Source organism: Rhineura floridana, chromosome 4 (assembly GCF_030035675.1).
Source record: "Rhineura floridana isolate rRhiFlo1 chromosome 4, rRhiFlo1.hap2, whole genome shotgun sequence".
In the NCBI taxonomy this organism is placed as follows: Eukaryota; Metazoa; Chordata; class Lepidosauria; order Squamata; family Rhineuridae; genus Rhineura; species Rhineura floridana.
Genome location: NC_084483.1, coordinates 163,176,672 through 163,198,075, shown reverse-complemented (window position 1 = coordinate 163,198,075; position 21,404 = coordinate 163,176,672). Strand labels below are relative to the sequence as shown.

General features: G+C 40.3%; 1 protein-coding gene across 6 annotated transcripts in view; it reads right to left on the bottom strand.

Annotated features, from left to right (window-relative positions):
• The window catches only part of CDC42BPA (CDC42 binding protein kinase alpha), a 320,075-nt gene that overhangs the window by 1,936 nt on the left and 296,735 nt on the right, over positions 1 to 21,404 (bottom strand). For 4 of the 6 annotated variants that reach the window (XM_061625002.1, XM_061625003.1, XM_061625005.1 and 1 more), the window contains 3 exons: positions 20,321 to 20,438; positions 1,764 to 1,881; positions 350 to 507 (listed from right to left, as the gene is read on the bottom strand). In XM_061625002.1, the coding sequence (XP_061480986.1) occupies positions 350 to 507; positions 1,764 to 1,881; positions 20,321 to 20,438 (394 nt within the window). Of the gene's footprint in view, positions 1 to 349; positions 508 to 1,763; positions 1,882 to 5,934; positions 6,121 to 16,004; positions 16,488 to 20,320; positions 20,439 to 21,404 lie in introns of those variants that run through there. The other 2 variants (XM_061625008.1, XM_061625007.1) reach the window with 2 other exon arrangements.

The following is a 21,404-nucleotide window of genomic DNA, read 5'->3' as shown; positions in this document are numbered from 1 at the left end:
CACCACCAAAACCAGCATCTGACACAATTATGGCAATCGCTACTGAGATGCAGCCGCTGTATTCATAGAGAGTTCATATGGGAACTTCACTATGTAAATGCATCCTTGACTGTGTGTATTGATCTTAAGCTTTAGGCAATAACAGGATATCAAAGAGTTTTTGGTTTTAAGCTGAGCCTTTAAAAAATTGGGCAGCAGCTGTCTGTGGGCTGGTAAGGACAATGTAAGTCTTCCTCCTTTTTCTTGAGGTCAGTGATCTCTGCAGCACTTCTGTTTATCTGTCCATTCATTTCAGCATAGCTGAGTTAAACACTTGAGCTCCTTGAAGCATCCCCACCCCTATACTCACCTCTCGCTCATAGTCCCTCGCTGGTGCATCACTGCCTTGGTCCAAACCACCAGAAGACAAAGAGCCATCTGAAGGGGATGCTATTGGCTGACGCTTTGCTCCATAGCTACCTCCAGAGAATTCCCTCCGCAAAGCACTGCCATTTTGTGCAGATGATCCTAGAAATGCATCAAGGGATTTAGTGACATAACACATATGAAGGCATTAGAGCTGTGCAGCCTGCTTACCAATTTCCATTTCCCAATCTCATCCTCCGCAAATTATTTTACAATTATTCATTTCTCTCCCTGCCTCCCCCACCGCGAAAATCCAGTTTTACTCTGGGCCAAACTACTACTTGCACTAAATGTGTCTCTTGAAATGTGTTCAGTCTCTTGAACATCCCCCCTCTTCACAGCTGTTATTTTACCAAGAGAGAGGAGGGGGAGAGATGTGGCCCCATCTGCCCCCCCCAAACTGCAGCTTACCATGGGAAGGAAGCTGGCATACCATCTTTCCTCATGCAGGAAAGAGCACCAGTCTTTGTTGGGACCATGGTACAATGAGAAAAGTGAAATACCCTTTTCTACAGGGCAAATCCTCTCATCCCATGGCTGCTATTTAACCAATATGCATTTAATATAGCATGAAGTTTGTCCCTCAGAGTACAAGTTCCTTTGAATAAGGTCTTTGGTGTTCCATAGTAGCATGTGGTTCATTGTTGGAATTAAGTGCTTACTGGTAATTCATCTTTGGTTACTCTTGATTTAGTAGTGTTTTAGCTGTATTACTTCAAATTGATTCTTCCTAAGAACGTCAAAACAATCTGTTTTGCATCTTTAATAGACTTTGTTTCTGTAGATAAGAATTTCCTTCCATCTCCCTCCCATGGACTATGCAAGCACTATGCACGTACTACGTACTATTAAATTAATGAAAGTCCACTGAACAGTGGTGTTCAGTGGATTTTCATTAATTTAATATTACTGCTACTCTTGTTATTGCATTGGAATGACTGCCTTTTATGAGAGTTTGTTGGCTGTGTTCTGCTAGGGTTTTAATAATGATTTATTTTATAATAAATCACAGCTTTAGGTTGGCTTGGAAATCAGGAGTAGTAATATTTCAAACAGTACTACCAATCCTGTTGTGGGGCACCTTACTAAAACAAGCAGGTACCATGCCAGCACTGGGGAGTTTCAAAAGTAACCTGTAATACCATATTGCTGTGCCCCCCAAAAGCCTGCCCGCCCGCCCATCCATCCATCCATTGAAGGTCGCTGATTCATAGGGTCGCCATAAGTTGTAATCGACTTGAAGCCAAGTAACAACAAATCAATCTATCAATCTATCTATCACAGCTGAATAGACCAAGACCCCATTTTCAATGTAAGTGAAATGTGCCTGAGATAGGACAGAGATTCCAGAAACTTACTTGCTGCCAAACCACTGCTAGCACTCATGGAGCGACCTGGTTCAGTACGGGATTTTGTGATTGATGGGATACTGACAGAACCACTAAACATGGTCCGACTTTCCTGAGGTCGAAGGTTCTGCAAAAGAAATTAAACAGAAACATGAAAAAGGCAAACTCTTTTACAACAGAAATACCAAGGTTATCAAATTCAATGCACCCAAATAATAAAACAATGCCTTGACCTTCAAGTTATCTAGATGGTAAATGGGCAAGTTTGCAAAGGTCACGTTCTATAAATAAGCACTGTGGATGGAACCACAAATGATACTGTCAGTAGTGGCTGCAAAATGTTGAATTACATATAGCAATAAGCTGTCAAATATGCAGAACTCACAGCTAAATTTTGGAACTTTCTTTTAGGAATTGGAAACCTATCACATACTCTAATTTCTTTATCTGTATGCTTCCATGGGGACTGTTAAATTGAACAAAGTAGCCAGAGGTAGATACTATACAGCACAAGCAAAAATGGATGAACCCATACTATCTTTCCAAATAGGAGCACCTTAATTTTTTAATCTGCTATCGATTTTTACATCTCTCAGTTTTCTCCCTCCCTCTTTACTGCATTTCATATTCTTTAGCTTCAAGAAAGTTTCTGAAACACATGAGGTAGGGAGGGAATATGTACTGAGGTTGTCCTCAAGAGACTACCCATTTCAAGGGTTAGAATGATCAGGACACTAACAATCCCTAAAAGTTTGTAAGTAGACCTTGAAGATATGCTCGCTATCTGCTGCTTATTCCAATTATACTGTTTTTTTAAAATTACATTTTTAATACTGTCACTACACATGGTTTATACATTTAAGTTTGCTACTTTGTGAGGATATTTTCCCGAGAAGCAGGATTAAATACATTTAAAATGATAGGTATCACACTTATTTTTAAACAAATTATATTTAATTGATTTTTATTTTGTCTTGTCTTCAATAGAGACATCTAAAATTAGTATTCTGCACTCATTCAGCTTTGTAGCTTTAGAAATATACTCTTAAAATCCATGAAATTCCTTTTGGTTTATTGCTTGGTCAGTCTTTCACAGGTAGCAATAGCCTATTATATTCAAATATCCCCTGCACAAAAAGGGGATAGATAGCATCTTTTAGGAATGTCCAAAATAAAAGGTTCTCTGAGTCGAGACAGAGTTCGAATAGATGATCTAGGATACTTTTTTGCATACACAGTTCTGGAATGCTTGTTATCATATATGTAATTCCTTCCACTGTTAATCTATTGCTTTTTTGTTTACACAATACACTAATTGGCATCAGGCATGCATAAAGGGCTAGGAAATCTTAATGACTGTTTTCTGCCTATCTCATTGAACAGTGTGTTTCCCACCTCTGTAACATGTGCTTATGATCCTGCTTCTCAATTAAAAAATTAAATGTCAGTTCCTCGCTTTCACAAGTCACAGTAACATGATCAATAACTTATGGGTATTCTTTTGTTAGGTGCAAATAAAATACGGCTACAAGGCTTAGATGAACACTAGAAAGCTTTCAGATGAATAGCTATTCTGGTCTTTTGCTATCCAGCAAGCACAGAATTTGACATAGGTTGCAACAATATGCGCTCACAGAAGTTTCAACACTGGCTACACAAAACAAATGATAGTGGAATGAAAATGAGTACTGATCAGGACACATGAAATTACGCACCATGATGTCTCTCTGTTGACCCACCCATTAGCTACTTTCCAACAGTCTCTCTCTCTCTCTCTCTCTCTCTCAACTACAGAAGAAAGACTGGAAATGCCGATCTTTTAATGCCAGGAAACAGAAATCTGAGTTTATTCCACAGATGACAAACATACAGATGCTTCATTGGAAAATACACTATTATTATTCCAAGTAACAGAACTCAGGACAGGGATACGCAGTGACAAGTAGGGACTGAGTGCTAGTTCTGTTCCTAATGACTCCTACTGAATTCTATGGGCAACATAAAAAGGATGGGATATGGGACACATTGCAAGAAGAAAGGGTTATAATTAACAGTCCAGATTTTATTAATATGGATCGAAGGTGGGGAGGAAGAGTCAATGCATATTGATATGTAAAGTGAAATAAGACACTTGCAAGCCCACCCTCTTCACAAAAAATGATGAGCATCTGGCTAGTATACTATTACTAACAGATTGGATATATACAAATGGATTTTGTTAAGCTTGTATCAATGCAATGTCATTTTTCAAAGTAGCTTAAGGATGACAGTAGCCAAAAGTTTTATCCTCCAGATGAAATAGATATAATATCATAATCAATAAAAAATAATGGAGGCAACTAATACTGCTTGGAGGTATAGGAGAATGATACATTCATTTTCTTTTACTATAAGGCAGAGTCCATCAAATTCATATGTGCTTTCCTCCTCCTCAAAAATAAATAATAAAAAAGTTTCACTTTCCATTTCCTAAACATTTATATAACTCACTGCTAAGAGCAGAGAACTGAGAAATTGAGAAAAGAGAAACTTTCACATCATGTATGAAAAGAAAATCCATGGCTGCTCAAAACAGCAGCTAGGAAATGGTAGCAAAACTTACGCTCGTAGCACTAACTTTAAAATACATAAGTGACTTTTTTTTTAACAGACCGAAGAATCAACACCCAGTCTGTTGCCAAATAAGTAAATAAACCTCAAAGCAAATATATCTTAATGGATAAAATAATAATAATTATTATTACAATTTATATCCTGCCTTTCTGTCAATGGTACAGAAATGTCCTTCGAGAAGTAGAAAATACTGATTTGATTCCAGTACCAATACTAATTTTATTGCAGCTGATTACGTGGAAATTCAACTTCAGAAAAGAGAAACTGAATGGTTTATTTAATAGTCAACAAATATAAGATACTTTCTTGGAAAAGACAGTTTGATTCTTTAACTGGGAAACAAATCCTGCCCACGGTCCAGCCCTTCAAGAATTTGTAATACAACTAATTCGAGTTCACATATTGACAGGAGAATTAAATGAGATAAATGTGTAAGGACATAAAGGGTAACAAAGCTGGAGCTCAGCCACTCACCTGGTTTTATTTATCTCTTCAGGATTGGAGAGATTTCCGTTTACAATGAGATTGTGAGGCCACAAATTTTAAAAAAAACTTTTATGAAGTACTTGACAGAGCAAGATCCTGCTCACACAGACCTTACTAGAAATACGAAGGGGTGCAGCCTGTTGTTCCCTTAAATGGCTCCAGCTTTTCTCCAAAGTTGTAGGAGTTCTCTGTCTCCTCTTTCCTTTCCAATCCTGGCTCAAATTCCATCTCACAGTTAACCCCCTGGCTTAACCCCCTTGTCCTGACCTAAGACTAAGGATGTAGAACTGCATCTGCACATATTTCTGCCTGCCTGCCTTCCTTCCTCAAAGCTGAAATTTAGATTGTAAGCCCCTCAGAGCAGGGACCAGATGTTTTTCCTTATAGTACAGCACCATGTACATTGCTAGTGTAGTAGTAGTAATATAAATTGGGTCAGACTGAAGTTCATATTAAACAGACAGAATTCTGGTAACGTAGCAGAATCCTCACACTATAAACAGGGTTATCACTAGGCCTCATTCTGTCATTTGGCATGCTACCAAATTTCCATCCAACTGATTAAAAACCTGTCTGTCGCACAGAAAAGTCCTGGGTTTCTTTGGATGCAGCAACAAGCTTCCTATAGGCAGATCCTGCTGGGATGAACCACTGGGCTTTCTCAAAGTCCCCTCACCTAGCAGATCTGCTGATCTCAGAGGATGAGGGGATTATGGGGTGTTAGGTGCAATGTGCCAAACAGGTTTTGAGACATGAGTCCTCTTCCTCAGTGGGTCCTTTGAATTGGGAAATTCATGGGCCATCCTTGTCTGGAGAAATTAGAGGGATTGCAAAGATTGTTTGAATGCCTGGGAAAGGGTCTACTTCAGTAGAGATTTGTTCTTGCCTTAATTCTCCCTCTGTGTTTGTGCACCTCATCTGGAGTTACAAATAAACAGATACTGGAGCTGAAGGAGTGCAAAAACTATTTAGAGGCAAATAAAACCAACCACAATGCTTAAATCTTTCCAGATATTAGTTAGGCAAAGAAGTAACACCACACAGTGTTAGTAGCAGGAACACCTGGCTGAGCAGTTCATACCCTTATATTCATAAAGGCTGGTGTACGAGGGACAGAGTGCAGAGGTGGGGGATATGTAGGGTTTACGGAATCATGGGAGAGGAAATTTTCAGCTGAGTTAACAGTCATGTGATAGATGTGCTTGAAGTTGCTTGGAGAAGAGATGAGACAGGAGTGATGATGAGGGGATGGATAAGGGGAGCTTTGCTATGAGAGACAAGAGAGATACAGGGAGAGAACGAGAGACAGAGAGAGAGAGAGACATAGAGAGATAACAAGTGTAATCTCAGGAATATAAATGATGGAAACATGCTCTTTAAAGATGAGGCTTGTAAATCAATAGGCATATCATCTGCATACTACCTCATTAATTGCCAGACTACTTATTCATTTCTAGAGTATACTTTGGTATATACAACATCCCTACCACCACAATATTTTAGAACCTTACAATTCAAAGCACTCATTACTATTTTGAAGAGAGTGAGCAGTGGCATACAAAAAGCAGTCTAGCATATGCCCCTCTCCCTCCTTCAGACACTGACATGCATTCCTCCTTCCCAGTAAACTGCAAAGTACTTCAAACATCACAGTTCATTCTTATCTCCTTGTTACCCCTTTATCAAATCCTGTTCTCTCCTTCTCTCTACCCTCCACCTGTGCTAGTCAGGGTGGAGCTGCACAGGAAAATAATCTACTCACAGCCTAGTCAAATAAATAAATTGTTTAAAAACAGTGTGATGCAGTACTAGCGACCTCTCTGACAACATCATACCTTGACTGGTGCAGGTAGGTGAGCCTGCACAGGTTTTATTTTCACATCCCCATCAGAGACACATAAGCCAATGCAAGTCCCTTGTCTTTTAAGGAATACATGGTGTATACAAAGAACAGATTTCTCACACAGCGAATTCAAACCCACTGGAATATGTGCTTATAAGCCCATTGTACAATGCAAACAATGGGTGATATCTCACTGTCATACTAACAGTAAGCTACTGAAATAATGACTAACTAAAGTCCATTGATTTCAGTGGGTCTACTCACGAGCATGGCTTAGGGCTACAATCCTAAACCCTGGCCGGCACAGTGCAGCTTGATAAAAGTGGTGCACTTAGCGGTGCATCCACAGCCCCAGTGCTCATGTTGACCAAGAGAGAAAGTGAGGAGAAAGGATGAGATGCCCTTTTGTGCTGCCAGAGGGGTACAGATCAGGCCCTTTGCTGTTATGCGACAGCAGCAGGGTTCATATAGGATGCATCAGAACATTCCCCCCTCCCCATTTCAGGGGTACTGTCAGTGACAGCTTCCTCCTGCCTGCTGTTTGGGCAAACAGATTGGGGTGCTCCTCACCATGAAGGCTTCTCTGCTGCTGGCAGCACTCCACTGGTGGAGCCGGGCAAACCTGGACAGGAGGACACCTCTGCTCCAGACAACCCCTTCCAGCACAGCAGATAGATCTGGATTGCTCTGCCAGTCAGATAACACCCAATGTCATTTCTGTGCCCATAAACAGCCTTGTATACTATTGCCATTAATTTTTTTAGTAAAAGTAGACTAGTGGCCTTCAGCAAGTTAAGGCCCTAATGTTACCTTTTGATGCAGGGGAGATCATTCCAGCGACTGTGTACACCTGTCCCATATATATGCTAGTCAGTGTAGACAATATTGAAATAGATCTGGAGTGGGGAACCTTTGGCCCTCTAGGTGTTGCTGAGCTACTTTCATCAGCCTGAGCAAGCACTGTCAATAGCCAGCAACATCTGGAGGACCAAGGGTTCCCCACTCCTTCACTAGATGGCCTAATGATCTGCCTTGATATAAGGCAATTTCCTATGCAGCTTTTATTTTTCATTGTTATCAATTAATTATTTCTTACCTAAGGTGGCAAGACAAGAACAGAGAATCTTTTCTTAGAGCATAGGACTAGACTAGATTGTCAGGATTCATAGCTAAAAGTGGACAGGAATGTTTGCACCATGAAGAGTCTGTGCCAATGTTAATTCCACAGATGAGGGTGGATTTCACCGAAATAGTGTAGAAAACCATTTAGAAATGGAAATGCTTAAGGACTTAGCATAGTAGAGCATTAATGCTATCATCCCCCTGAACAAATTAACACGAGTTGTCAATATATCTGGTCTCTTTCTCTCTCTGCTTGTCACTCTATATTTTTCTATTATGTTTTTATTTACACTGTATATCATTTAGATATACTATACTATTTCAATATAGATACAGAATGGGATAAATGTATCTATTGAAGGTCTTCAATAGGTGTTGAAAACAACACAGAGAAGGTGCCTGCCTAATATTTAAGGGGAGGGATTTCCAAAGGGTGGATGCCAAAACACTAAAGGTCCACTTCCTATGTTGTGTGGAATGGACTTCCTAATGAGATGGTACCTGCAGGAAGCCCTCACCTGCAGAGCACAGCGATCAACTGGGTATATAAGGGGTGAGATGATTTTTCCAGTCATGGTTCCAAGCTAAAACCAGGACCTTAATGTGAAGCAGTCTAAAACATTCTAACTATATATGTATGTTGTTATTTTAGCAGGAGAGTGAATTAGCTCAGATAGATTGTTATATTTTTGTGACTGAGACGTTACCAGTTATGCTACTCATAGTACAAATGAATTTCACATGATGAACTCTTCCAACAGTACCCTCTTATTCTGGATATAAGATACTGAAATCCTCAGAATAAAGTTGCTGCCAAATGCTGGTCATCTGATTCCTTTTGGGGAGAAACCTTAAGTACCCATCTTACAAAACTGTGAACTGTGCGACAGTTTGTTGATTTCAATGGGAAATGTACATGGGCTTGAGTGTACATAGTAACAGATTCCAGTACAGGCATAAAAAGGAGGGGAATGCAGCATGGTGATTTACAGTGGGGAGCTGTCATGCTCTCTTCCCCCCCCCCCCCAATTCCCTGGAACAATGCTGTTTTCAGGTAATTTTGCTGTTAAAGAGGTGGTGGCTGAGCTTGCTGAGAACAGCTGTTTTGTTAATGCCACAGGTGATAACAAGGACACGTTGCAAATGGTATGGGACAAATTTCAGCATGGCGTGAAGATCAGATCAATGTCTGCAATATTTGTAGCCGGTGATATCCAAGAGGCGTTTCAGCACAGCTCTAGTCTATATAAGGATTACAAAATTTTGTCCTTTGCACTGTGTCCTTAAAACTGAGGTTGATCTGGTTTTGTACTCATATATGCTTTATCTATATCTTACTTAATCTATATTGCATTAATGGTTGAGCATCTACTTTACATGAAGAAGGTCCCAGGTTCAATTCCTGGTACCTTCAGGATGGGCTGGGAATGTCTCCTGCCTGAAATCCTGGAAAGTGGCTGCCAGGAAGTGCAGATGATACTGAGCTGGATGGACCAATGGTCTGACTCAGTATAAAGCAGATCCTGAAACTCCTAAAATATTCCTATATATATATAAATCTATTTTTAAGCCTCATGGTTCTTTTAAAAAAATTACATTTATTCAATACATAATTTAATAAATGTTTACCCTGCAAAATCAGCCCCATCTAGTGGTAAAAGGCAAGGCATTTCAGTATTTGTTTTTTTTAAAAAAGAGCAAGACTGCCTTTAACACTACCTTAGAAAAATAAATTTCCCTTGAATTCATTTGTAATGAGGCAGCAAATGGAATATAGCCAATCAGGTCCCCAAAGAGATCCAATACGAAGATTTTACACAAGATTAATAGTGAAATCCTATACATGTCTACTCAGAAGTAAATCCAACTGAACCCAATGGGACTTACAATCAGATTAGTGGGCACAGGATTGCAGCCTACAAATAGACAAAATAAGAGCAGTTTTCATGATCACCTCTTGCAAATATACATTTGACAGTGCTCTCACGTACCTTAATCTTCCCTAAGAAGCGACACTCAGCAGGCAGCCCTCCCCCAGAGAGATAGTGGGCAGCCATAGACCTGTTCCAGAGTTGTGTTTTGAATTGCATCCCTCACCTGGTGTGCTTTACATACGGCAAAACAAAACTCAAGCCTCCGTCTCTAGCATGGTCATCTTCTGACAAAGCAAAAAATACAGCTGATGGCTATATTCTGCTACCATTTTGTAGCAGAATATCCTGCTACCATTTTGTTATGAAGAAATGAAACATCTGCAAACATTTTATTGCAAGAGAACATAATACCCAAAGGTGGCAAAGTTCTTAATTCCACCCTCCTTCATGTTCTAGTCATACAAGCATCTTGAAATTGGGGAGAACCCTGAATGTACACCCTTGAGTTCATCTAGGAGAGCTTTCACAAGCACATTTATGTATTTATTCGTTCATTCATTATTTGATTTATATCTCGCCCTTTCTCCCAGTAGGAGCCCAGGGTGGCAAACAAAAGCACTAAAAGCACTAAAAACACTTTAAAACATCATAAAAACAGACTTCAAAATATATTAAAACACAACAACCATTAAAAACATATTAAAAAAAACGTATTTAAAAACATTTTTTAAAAAAGCTTTAAAAACATTAAAAAAAGGTTTAAAATATATTACAAAGCAATTCCAACACAGACACAGACTGGGATAAGGTCTCTACTTAAAGGCTTGTTGAAAGATGAAAGTCTTCAGTAGACACCAAAAAGATAACACAGATGGTGCCTGTCTAATATTTAAGGGGAGGGAATTCCAAAGGGTAGGTGCCACTACATTAAAGGTCTGTTTCCTATGTTGTGCAGAACAGACCTCCTGATAAGATGGTATCTGGAGGAAACCCTCACCTGCAGAGTGCAGTGATCGACTGGGTATATAAGGGTTAAGACAGTCTTTTAGGTATCCTGGTCCCAAGATGTATAGGGCTTTATAAACCAAAACTAGAGCCATGAGCTTAGCCCAGTATCTACTAGGTAGCCAGTGCAATTCTTTCAGTAGTGGAGTGACATGTTGGTGATAACCTGCTCCAGTGAGCAGTCTTGCTGCCGCATTTTGCACCAGCTGCAGCTTCCGGACCAACCTCAAGGGTAGTCCCACATAGAGCACATTACAGTAATCCAATCTGGTGGTTACCAGTGCATGGACATCAGTGGTCAGGCTATCCCTGTCCAGAAATGGTCACAGCTATCTTACCATCCAAAGCTGGTGAAAGGGACTCCTAGCCACAGAAGTCACCTGGGTCTCTAGTGACAAAGATGGATCCGGGAGCACCCTCAGACTACAGACCTGCTCTTTCAGAGGGAGTACAACCCCGTCCAAAGCAGGCAACTGACCAATTATCCGAACTCGGGAACCACCACTCCACAGCATCTCCATGTTGCTAGGATTGAGTCAGTTTATTGGCACTCAACCAGCCCACCACTGAGTCCAGGCATGGTCCAGGGCTGGCACGGCCTCTCCCAATTCAGATGATACAGAGAAATAGAGCTGGGTATTATCACCATACTGCTGACACCTTGCCCCAAATCTCCTGATGACTGCTCCCAAGGGCTTCATATAGATGTTAAACAGCATGGAAGACAAGATGGTACCCTGCAGCACCCCACAGCACAGCTGCCAGGGAGCCAAAATACAATTGCCCAACGCTATTCTCTGAAAACGACCCTGGAGATAGGATCGGAACCACTGTAAAACAGTGCCACTGCTAATCATAAAATATGCATTTTAGTGTGTAATTATGTTTTAATTCTTGATATTTTAACTTATTTTTAAACTGCTTAATATGAGGTTTTAATTGTATGTCAGATTTTTTTACCTGTTGTAAACCGCCCAGAGAGCTTCGGCTATGGGGCGGTATATAAATTGAATAAATAAATAAATAAATAAAACCATCTCACCAAGTCAGCCCAGAAGGATACCATGGTCAATTGTATCAAAAGCAGCACAGAGATCAAGTAAGAATAACAGAGTCGCACTCCCCCTGTCCTTCTCCCGAAAAAGGTCATCCATCAGGGCAACCAAGGCTGATTCAGTCCCATAACCAGGCATGAACCCAGACTGGAATGGGTCAAGATAATGTTTCATCCAAGTGTACTTGCAATTGCTGTGCCACAACCCTCTCAATCACCTTCCCTAAGAAGGGGGTATTTGCGACCGGGTGGTAGTTGTCGCAAACCAATGGGTCCAGGTGGGCTTCTTCAGGAGCAGTTGAATCACCACCTCTTTCAGGGCAGCTTGAACCAGTCCCTCTAGCAATAATGCACTGACCGCACCCTGGATCCACTCGGTCAAAACTCCTCGGCAAGCTTTGATAAGCCAAAAAGGCCAAGGGTTGAGAGGACATGTTGCTGGCCGCATCAACTGAAACAGTTCCCAAGAAGTTGTAGTAGACGTTGCACTGGAAACCTCACTGGGGACTACAGTAGATGTGGATGAGGCATCAAGATTACTACGAAGGCCAACAACTTTACCCTCAAAATGCCTTGCAAACAATCCCCTAATGTGAATGATGTTCTTGATGTAATGTTTTCCATATGAGAGGAAAATCCTGTAGAAACCTTTGCTTAAGAATCAGCTATCAATTTTAACACACTTTATTGAAGAACTGTTAACACCTTGCCAGGGCAGACCACCACTTTTGCCTACTACTTGACGGAAACAGTTTAAGCAGTTTGCTGTTTCTTAGATGATTCTTTACTACTTGCCGCTTCATATGAGTCCATTTATTCAGTTAGAAGCACATATTTACAAACAGGAGAATGGATCACCACCAGCATTGTAAGGTACATAGGGAAGGAAAAGGACGTTATGCTACCACTGTATCTCAGATTCCTTAAACCCTCGCTTTGTTTGCTTCTGCTCATTCTCAATTTGTAAACAGTCCAAAGGAAGGAGAGAACACAGGGCAACTCTTCTCTGTGGCACAAAATCATCTTCTCAGCTCACCAGGTTATTGCAGAAATTAACCCATTAGCAATTCATTTTTATTTTTATTTTATTACATTTTTAGACCGCCCTATAGCAACAAGCTCTCAGGGCGGTGTACAACACAGTAAAAACAGATTAAAATACATGTGGGTATGCGTACAATACAATAGAAAACATTTAAAAAAACAAAATTAAGACAAAAGATTAAAATTAAAATAAATGAAAATGAAAATTAAATTTAAAATGCCTGGGCAAAGAGGTAGGTTTTTACCTGGTGCCAAAAAGATAACAAGGAAGGCGCCAGGCGTATCTCGTCAGGGAGGGCGTTCCATAATTCGGGGGCCACCACTGAGAAGGCCCTAGCTCTAGTTATTGCTCTCCGGGCCTCCCTATGCGTTGGAACCCAGAGAAGGGCCTTTGACGTCGAGCGCAGTGACCGGGTAGGTACATAGCGGGAGAGGCGTTCCGCCAGGTATTGCGGTCCGATGCCGTTAAGGGCTTTATAGGTAAGAACCAACACTTTAAATCTGGCCCGGAAACATATTGGCAGCCAGTGCAGCTGGGCCAGGACAGGTGTTATATGATCAGATTTTTTAGTCCAAGTAAGAACTCTGGCCGCAGCATTCTGCACCAGCTGAAGTTTCCGAACCGTCTTCAAAGGTAACCCCACGTAGAGTGCATTACAGTAGTCCAATCTAGAGGTTACCAGAGCATGGATAACTGTGGCGAGGTTCTCCCTGTCCAGATAGGGTCGTAGTTGGGCTACCAGCCGAAGCTGGTAGAACGCATTCCGTGCCACCAAGGCTACTTGAGCCTCCAGTGACAGGAGCGGATCTAATAAGACCCCCAAACTACAGACCTGCTCCTTTAGGGGGAGTGTAACCCCATCTAGGGCAGGTCGGACATCACCCATCTGGGCAGAGAGCCCCCCCACCAACAGCATCTCAGTCTTGTCAGGATTGAGTCTCAGTTTATTAGCTCTCATCCAGTCCATTATCGCAGCCAGGCAATATGAAACAATAAAATTCATAAGGAACCCAGATGCTCCAACAAGGATCTAGCTCATAACACACCTATCAAAAATTGTGCTTCATCTTAGTTCAATTACTGGCTGAACATGAGATACCTAGAAGAGGAAGAAATTGGATCTTTGGAGAGGACAACTGTTCTTGTAGATCTCCCAAAAATTATACCACGATCGGTTACTTCAAATGTCAGCAGGATAAGTCCAACGATGGAGGCAATTGCACATATAGAGGAAGAGCCAAATGATTCAAGGAAGCACACACAAAAAATCAAAAGCAAATAAGATGTATGGACACTCCTTCAGATAATCTGAATCAGTGTGAATGTAGTCCAGTCATCCCTTTGCATGAAGGAGTTGACTACCTCCCTGAACTCTACTGAAGGAAGGATACTCACTAACTCAGGATGACAAAAATTCATTCAACCAAACAGTCAGCTAACACTTATTTTATGGAATATTGCAGGCTGGTCGAATAAAGCTCCATATTTCCATTTTATTTATTTATTTATTTATTTATTATTTGATTTATATCCCACCCTTCTTCCCAGCAGGAGCCCAGGGCATTTTTGGGACTTTATTAACACACACAACATTATTCTGGTACTAGAGATTTGGGCCAGGGAGACTTTTTGAACAGATTGCTTGCATACTTCCTTGAAGCAGTTTCGGGTTCCATGAGAGGATGACCCAAAGGGGATCTGGGCGTGCTAATTTCTACCAGCATCTTGTGGCTGCATCCCTTGCTTCATCTTGCTACCTCTTTGGTCATCAAGTTTAGAACAATTTGCTTGTTGATAATTAACATCTATCTGCCTCCACAGAGACAAAAACAACTGATCAAAGAGACTTGGGTATAATTAGAAAAGTATATAAACAATATGATAGATTTGTATCCTAATGCTCATGTGATTGTAGCTGGAGATTTTAACGCCAGAACAGGACAGGATGCTGCTGCCTTGTATTCTCATTTCCATGAATGCTTGCCTGAATTCAAGGAGGCTAAAGCACTATCAGCCAGATAGTCTAAAGACAAGGCTTGCAATTTTGCAGGTCTTTGTCTATCCCAAATGGTATTTAGATTTAGTTTAGTAATCCTGAATGGAAGTGTTGAGGGTGACAGGAATGGCGAATTCACATATGTATCTGGTTTGGGGGTTTCTGTAATCAACTATTTTATTGTTTCATATAATTTGCTAAACCTTGTGTCTAGCTATACGATGGGAAAACGTATTGAGAGTGACCACCTACCCATGGTGCTTTCTTTAAATCTTAGCAATCAGATTACCTATGCAGACTATGCACCAGTGGTAAGATCAGACGGTGAAATAAGAGCTTCGAGTGTCTTACTGAACTATTAAACTCAGAAGGAAGTCTTAGATGCTGTAATGCTATGCTATCAGGGGTCTCCCCTGGACCAGTCTTAAGATTTATACCAGGAATTGTTGATATCCATACAAAATCTTATGAAATATAAAAACATGGCCAGACATCTTCCCTTTAAATCCAAACACTGGTTTGATTATGAGTGTATTGCCATAACAAACTCCCTAACTGAAAAATATATATCATATAGGGAATTGAATCTACCAACTCTCCCTTTAGAATGGTTTATATTAAAGAGGAGATATAAAATTCTAATTAAAGAAAAAAGAAGCAGGCTCAGAGAGAGTTATGGCAAAGCCTAATTAAGGCCTCTAGGGCAAATTGCTCAATAACCTTTTGGAGAGTGGTCTCAAGGGGCTAGCCTAATTCAGTCGTTAGAATAGATTATCATACATCTGCTAATACCTGGGAATCACATATCAGCAACATATATGCACTGAAACAAACCTGTCAACACTCAACAAGGGCTAATTTAATAAATAATTTCCCGGAGTAGCCTCCTGTCTCTTTCTCTGAAATTACTAGTCTTATAACCAAACTTAAATCAAGTAAAGTCCCTGGGGCTGGTAATATCTCTGCTGAAATGCTGAAGTCAAATGTTGAATGGTGGGCTCCAGTACTAGCGACTTTATTCATTGGCATTGACCATTCAGCATGCATTCCAGAGGACTGGGGGCTCGCTACAATCATTCCAATATATAAAAAATGAAACAGATTGAACCATTCCAATTATAGACCATTTAGTTTGCTGAGTATTATCAGCAAGTTATGCACCAGACATGTTTATGAGAGGTTACTAAATTGGATAGAGCAGGAAAATAACCTTGAAGATGAACAGGCTGGCTTTAGGGCAGGGTGTTCTACAGTTGACCATGGTCTCATTCTCCAACGTTTGGCTGAAAAATATACATCATCACCAGGAGGAACCCTTTACGCACCCTTTATAGATTTTAATTCCGCTTTTGACGTGATCCCAAGGGATAGACTATGGGAAAAATTTGAGGCTTCAACTACAGATAGGCGACTACTAACATTTATTCATAGTCTCAACGAAAACACTCATTTGCAGGTAATATGCAACCAAGTTGGCTGTCTGATACCATTCCAGCTTTCAATGGAGTTAAACAGGGTTGTATTCTGGCCCCCTAACTTTTACATTAATTCACAGGGCAAAAATCTAACAGATGTCAATCTCCATCCTCCTAAATTGGCATCTAGATCAGTATCAATTCCGCTTTATGCAGATGACGCAGTCCTTCTATCCTTGATGTGCATAGGGCTGAGGTGTCTTTTAAGAGCCTTAGACTCCTATTGAAAAAAATAAACTGTTGACTATCAGCTATACGAAGACCAAGTTTTTGGTTTTCACTAAGACGACAATTAAGCACAGATGTCAGATAAATGAACATACAACTGAACAGGATACATTCTATAGGTACTAGGACAGTGTTTGCCAACTAGTGGGCCACCAGATGTTGTTGGACCACAATTCCCATCTTTCCTGACCATTGGCAATGCTGGCTGAGACTGATGGGAGTTGTGGTCCAACAGCATCTGGTGGCCCACTAGTTGGGAAAGGCTGTACTAGGGAGTAACCTTTCATTCATCAGGCTCCTGGAATGCCCAAATAAATGATGCCATCATGAATGCTCACAGGTGTACAAAGGCACTCTTCTTCTTTTCCAGAGGGGGTCAACATGTACGCTCAACTATTCAGGTGTTTGTAGTGAATATCATAGCCCAGATGCTATATGGCTCACAGCTATATGTTTATAGTAAATTTGCTCCATTCAAAGTAATTCAAACCAAATTCCTGAATGCCATCCTGGGTGGGAGTCCCGAGCTGCATACCTAATGTAATCCTCCGTTTAGAGACAGGACTAATCTCTATAGAGCAGCCTTTCCCAACCAGTGTGCCTCCAGATGTTGTTGGACCACAACTCCCATCAGCCTCAGCCATTGGAAATGGTGGCTGAGGATGATGGGAGTTGTGGTCCAACAACATCTGGAGGCACACTGGTTGGGAAAGGCTGCTATAGAGGCCCATGCGTGGATACTCAAGATGAACTACTGGCTGAAGATGTCGTTTTGTCTGGTGGGTCTACGCTTCCAATCAAAATGGAGGAGGATGCTAACAGTGAAATTACACAGGATGGGTTTTTCTCCAGATGTTGTATTGGCTCTAGGATATCCTAAGGTCAAGCAGTTATTAAGCGGCATATTTGGGACACTGGACTCCAAGAACAATTTGGTTTGGCCACACTTTACCCAGATATTAGGGATAATATGGCAGCATTTGCACCTACAAATCTTTTAATAAGTTTGACTATCCCTAAATATAGGAAAGGTTTTATGCTAGCCAAGTTCAATGTTTTACCTTCTGCTTTCCTGGATGGCAGATTCAAGAGTGTGCCCTACCGAGAGCGTCTGTGCCCTTGTGATTCAGGAGAGATGGAGACAATTGGCCATGTGTTATCCTACTACTCTTTTTATCATGATTTCAGAGCTATTTTTATTACTCTGATTCTAACAAAAACTCCTGGCAGATCCAACTTATTTTATCTAGAGTACTTGTTGTCTGACCAGAATCCCTGGGTCACAAAGAAAGTGGCTAGCTTCCTTGTAGCTGCTATTGGTTGTCAAAGACTAATGATTAAATAATAATAATATTTCTCAATTTTAATGTTTAATATCTTTATGCTTTACAAGGAAATCTCTTATTGTGGTTTGCCTGGTTTTATATGTATAGGAGTTATATCATTTTACTCTTTTTCAGTTTCTCACTTGTACATTCTGTATGGATTGGTCCTTGACTGTAATAATAAACTAGTTAAACTAATTAATTATGTTTGATGTTTGCATGTAATACTAAACCATGGTTTACTGGTACAGGGATGAGCCTGAAGAAGCCTGAGTAAAGCATCAGGCTCGCACTATTTCCCCTCCTCCTGTGACCACTGAGAATGAGTTACAGAGGGTTTAGTTTCACTTTTACAAAATCTCAGTTAGTATTTCATTTGAACCAGGGATCCTAACTCCTAAATTTCATAAGCCATCTTCAAACTCTGGGTTTTGACACTGGCTTATTGAACTTCCTAAAGTCTGTTTCAACAATGTTCCCTCCTATGAAACGCAGCACTAATCTGGGATTCAGTAACAGTGAAACAAAACTCTGCTGATGTCCATTTCCTGGCTGTGTGGGAAAAGGAAAGGGGAGGACACGGAAGCCCAACACTTTGCTTGGGTTTGTTCAAGCTTATCCACATAGCACTAAACCATGGTTTAACATTGCACATGCAACCTTGGCCACTAAGTGATATCAAGGTGAGTACTCTTTCAAGCATAGGGTATGATCTTTTATCATCTCCAAATTCATCACAGCTTACATTTTTGGAAACATCTGCAGTAGCTGATTAACTTTAATTTAAAAAATCATTAACTTCAATATCATTGTACAGAAATATTTCTATACTGCTAAAACTGGCCCAACATTCAGCTTTAATTCAAGTTTATTTGAATAAAAATGTTACCCACCCAAGGAAGTCACATAAGTTACTAACATGTTCTTGCAAGCATTTGAACAGGAGGTTTTGTGTTTGTTTTGGCTTGTTTAATTAGAATGGTCAAATCTGCATGTCACCTTTAACCAGGCAAAATCAGCACAAAGCAATACCGCATGGCTATTTGCATGTTCTTCTCAGCTCTGATATGGGGAGAGCTGTCATTTTCTATGTTGGGGGAAAACTCTTGAAACCTACATTATCATGAAAACATGAGAATTAGGACTTGGTATCTGGTATTTATCCTATCAGAAGACCACAAGAAAGGCTAATCCTTTATACAGATAAACCCTGGGCTGTGAATTTAGCTGACTGCTCAAATGCAAAACAAACAATAAGCTGTTTCCTACCACCTGCTGAGATCTTTCTCTCATGTCCTCTACTATAGCTCAAATAATTTAGAAAAATATGCAGGAAAGGAAAACAGAAGGATTTTGTATATACAACAGAGAAGAACAGACTTAATATGAAGATTTGGAGAAGAAACAAACTGCTGCTGGAAAAAACAGTTCAAACGGCAGGGAAGGTACATATGGGACGCTTGTGTGCCCTGACAGCAAAAAGTAGTAAGAATTTAGATTAGGAAGGGAAAATGAGCACTGTACTTCAAGGTCCCCAACCTTTTGGGGCCAGGGCACATTTAATCTAAGGAAGTGTTGTGGGCACCACATTTCAGACCGCTCTACCCATCAACAGGTAAAACACCTACAGCCCACCCAAACAAACAGAACACAGATAAACAGAAGAAGGCTACCCTCCAAAAAATGGGCAATCCTCCTCAACAGACAAAAAGTTCATTTAAAAAACTGAGAGGGGCAAACAGCTTTTGTGGGTGCCAAGGGGTGTGTCTGAGGGCACTGTTATGCTCGTGAGTGCCATGCTGAGGACCCTAGCTCTACTTCCTAGATAACCAATGTCAGCTTTGGCATTTCACCAATGGCTATAGCTGTCCAAGAACTATTCGCAAAGTCATTGTGTGGAGCGACTTCCTTAATGATAATGCAGACTCCGACCCAATGTTAATTAACTTATCTGTGGAATTGGTTTATTTTTATTTAGTTTTATTTAACATAATTTATATACCACTTGATTGTAATAAAACCTCTAAGTGGTTTATACAATTGATGCAACCATTGACATTTAACTGTTAACGTACATGGGAAGTAAACGTGGGCATCACCAGTGACAGGGAAGAGATACAGCACAATGTGGAAGAGCATGCTTTGCATGCAGAATGCCCCAAGTTCACCCTGAGGCATCTCCAGATGCAATTATGATGCAATGAGGTAGTGGTGTTTCCTAGCACCTGTTACTTGAGATTCTGGAAAGCCACTTCTAGTCAGAGTACACTGGTGGGCAAGATGGAAAAATGGCCTGACTCAATATAACCCAAGTTCGTATGTTCATCTCTCTATTTTTTATCATTCTCAAGATCCTGCTTGTGAAAGTCACTTTTTATTCGATTGCAACCTTCTAACTGTGTAAATTCCAGTTTAGATTACAATTTGATGCTCACATGCTCATGTTACTTCCTTTATATATCAATAATATCCAGTTGCAGACACACTCTCATATACTTACCATAGGTAGATCTTTGAGGATCTGTATACCATCTCCTGGGCCCATGTGTGCTATGTGGTTAAAGTTAGTTGGGTTAGAAATTAATTTATTTCTCATTTCTGGATCTCGCAGCATCTCCCTGCAAGAGAAGATGTTCAGGTCAGGTATTTTGTTCACAAGGATGTTTGTAAAAAATGGTGAAATATATTTTTCAGATAAGTTACTCTAAAACAGAAATCAAAATAAGCCAAATATCTAGCCAGGTTTCAAAGGAGGATAGCTTTAACTTTTGGTGTTGATTCAATGCCAGCTCTCAGCCTAATGAAAGAGGAAAGGGTCAGGAAGAACAGAGGTTTGGTTTAAAACCTTAACAGCCCATGCCCGTAAAAAGTCCATATGGTTACTGAGACTCAAGTGCACTACGAGAGGGAGTTGAGACAATATTCAAGAAAAGATGCAGAAGTGGGCTCAGTGATGACCTGGCACTGCAAAGATGGAGGCAGAGATGAAGGACAGAAGAAAAAAGAACAATTAGAAGAATATTGCACTACCCTTCACATTTCACAATAATTTTAAGAACTTGTAGAGAAAGGTGCCACTGTATTGCAGAGTACAAAGTAAATGTTTTAAGGATTCTCAGCGTCTTTGAAAAACAGAAGCCAAAGAACTATAGCATTTTAGGTTTGTGTCAATCATACATTAAATGCTATGATAAAGAGTTGTACAGAAAGAAAAGCAGTTCCAACTATATCACCAATAAAAAGGCTGACAATTTGGGAACAAGCATATTCAGTTTTTACGTACATTTTTCCAACAGTTACATGCAAACTTATGGGTGGAAAGATCCCTTGGCCAGAAACACCGAATTATTAGACTTGTGCTTATTGAAAATATTACCTTAATATTCAGAAATGTTTGTGATTATTTCATATACCACAAGACACCATTTCCCAAGGTGTCATTTGTTAATGAAAGCTATTCAAGGTGACAATTAAGTAACCATTAACATCTAAATGCTGAGTATGAGATGAAAATTGCCAAAAAGTAGAGTGTCAGTATTAGACTTTGAAAGTAATACATATGCGTAATTAGCAATGTAATCCTC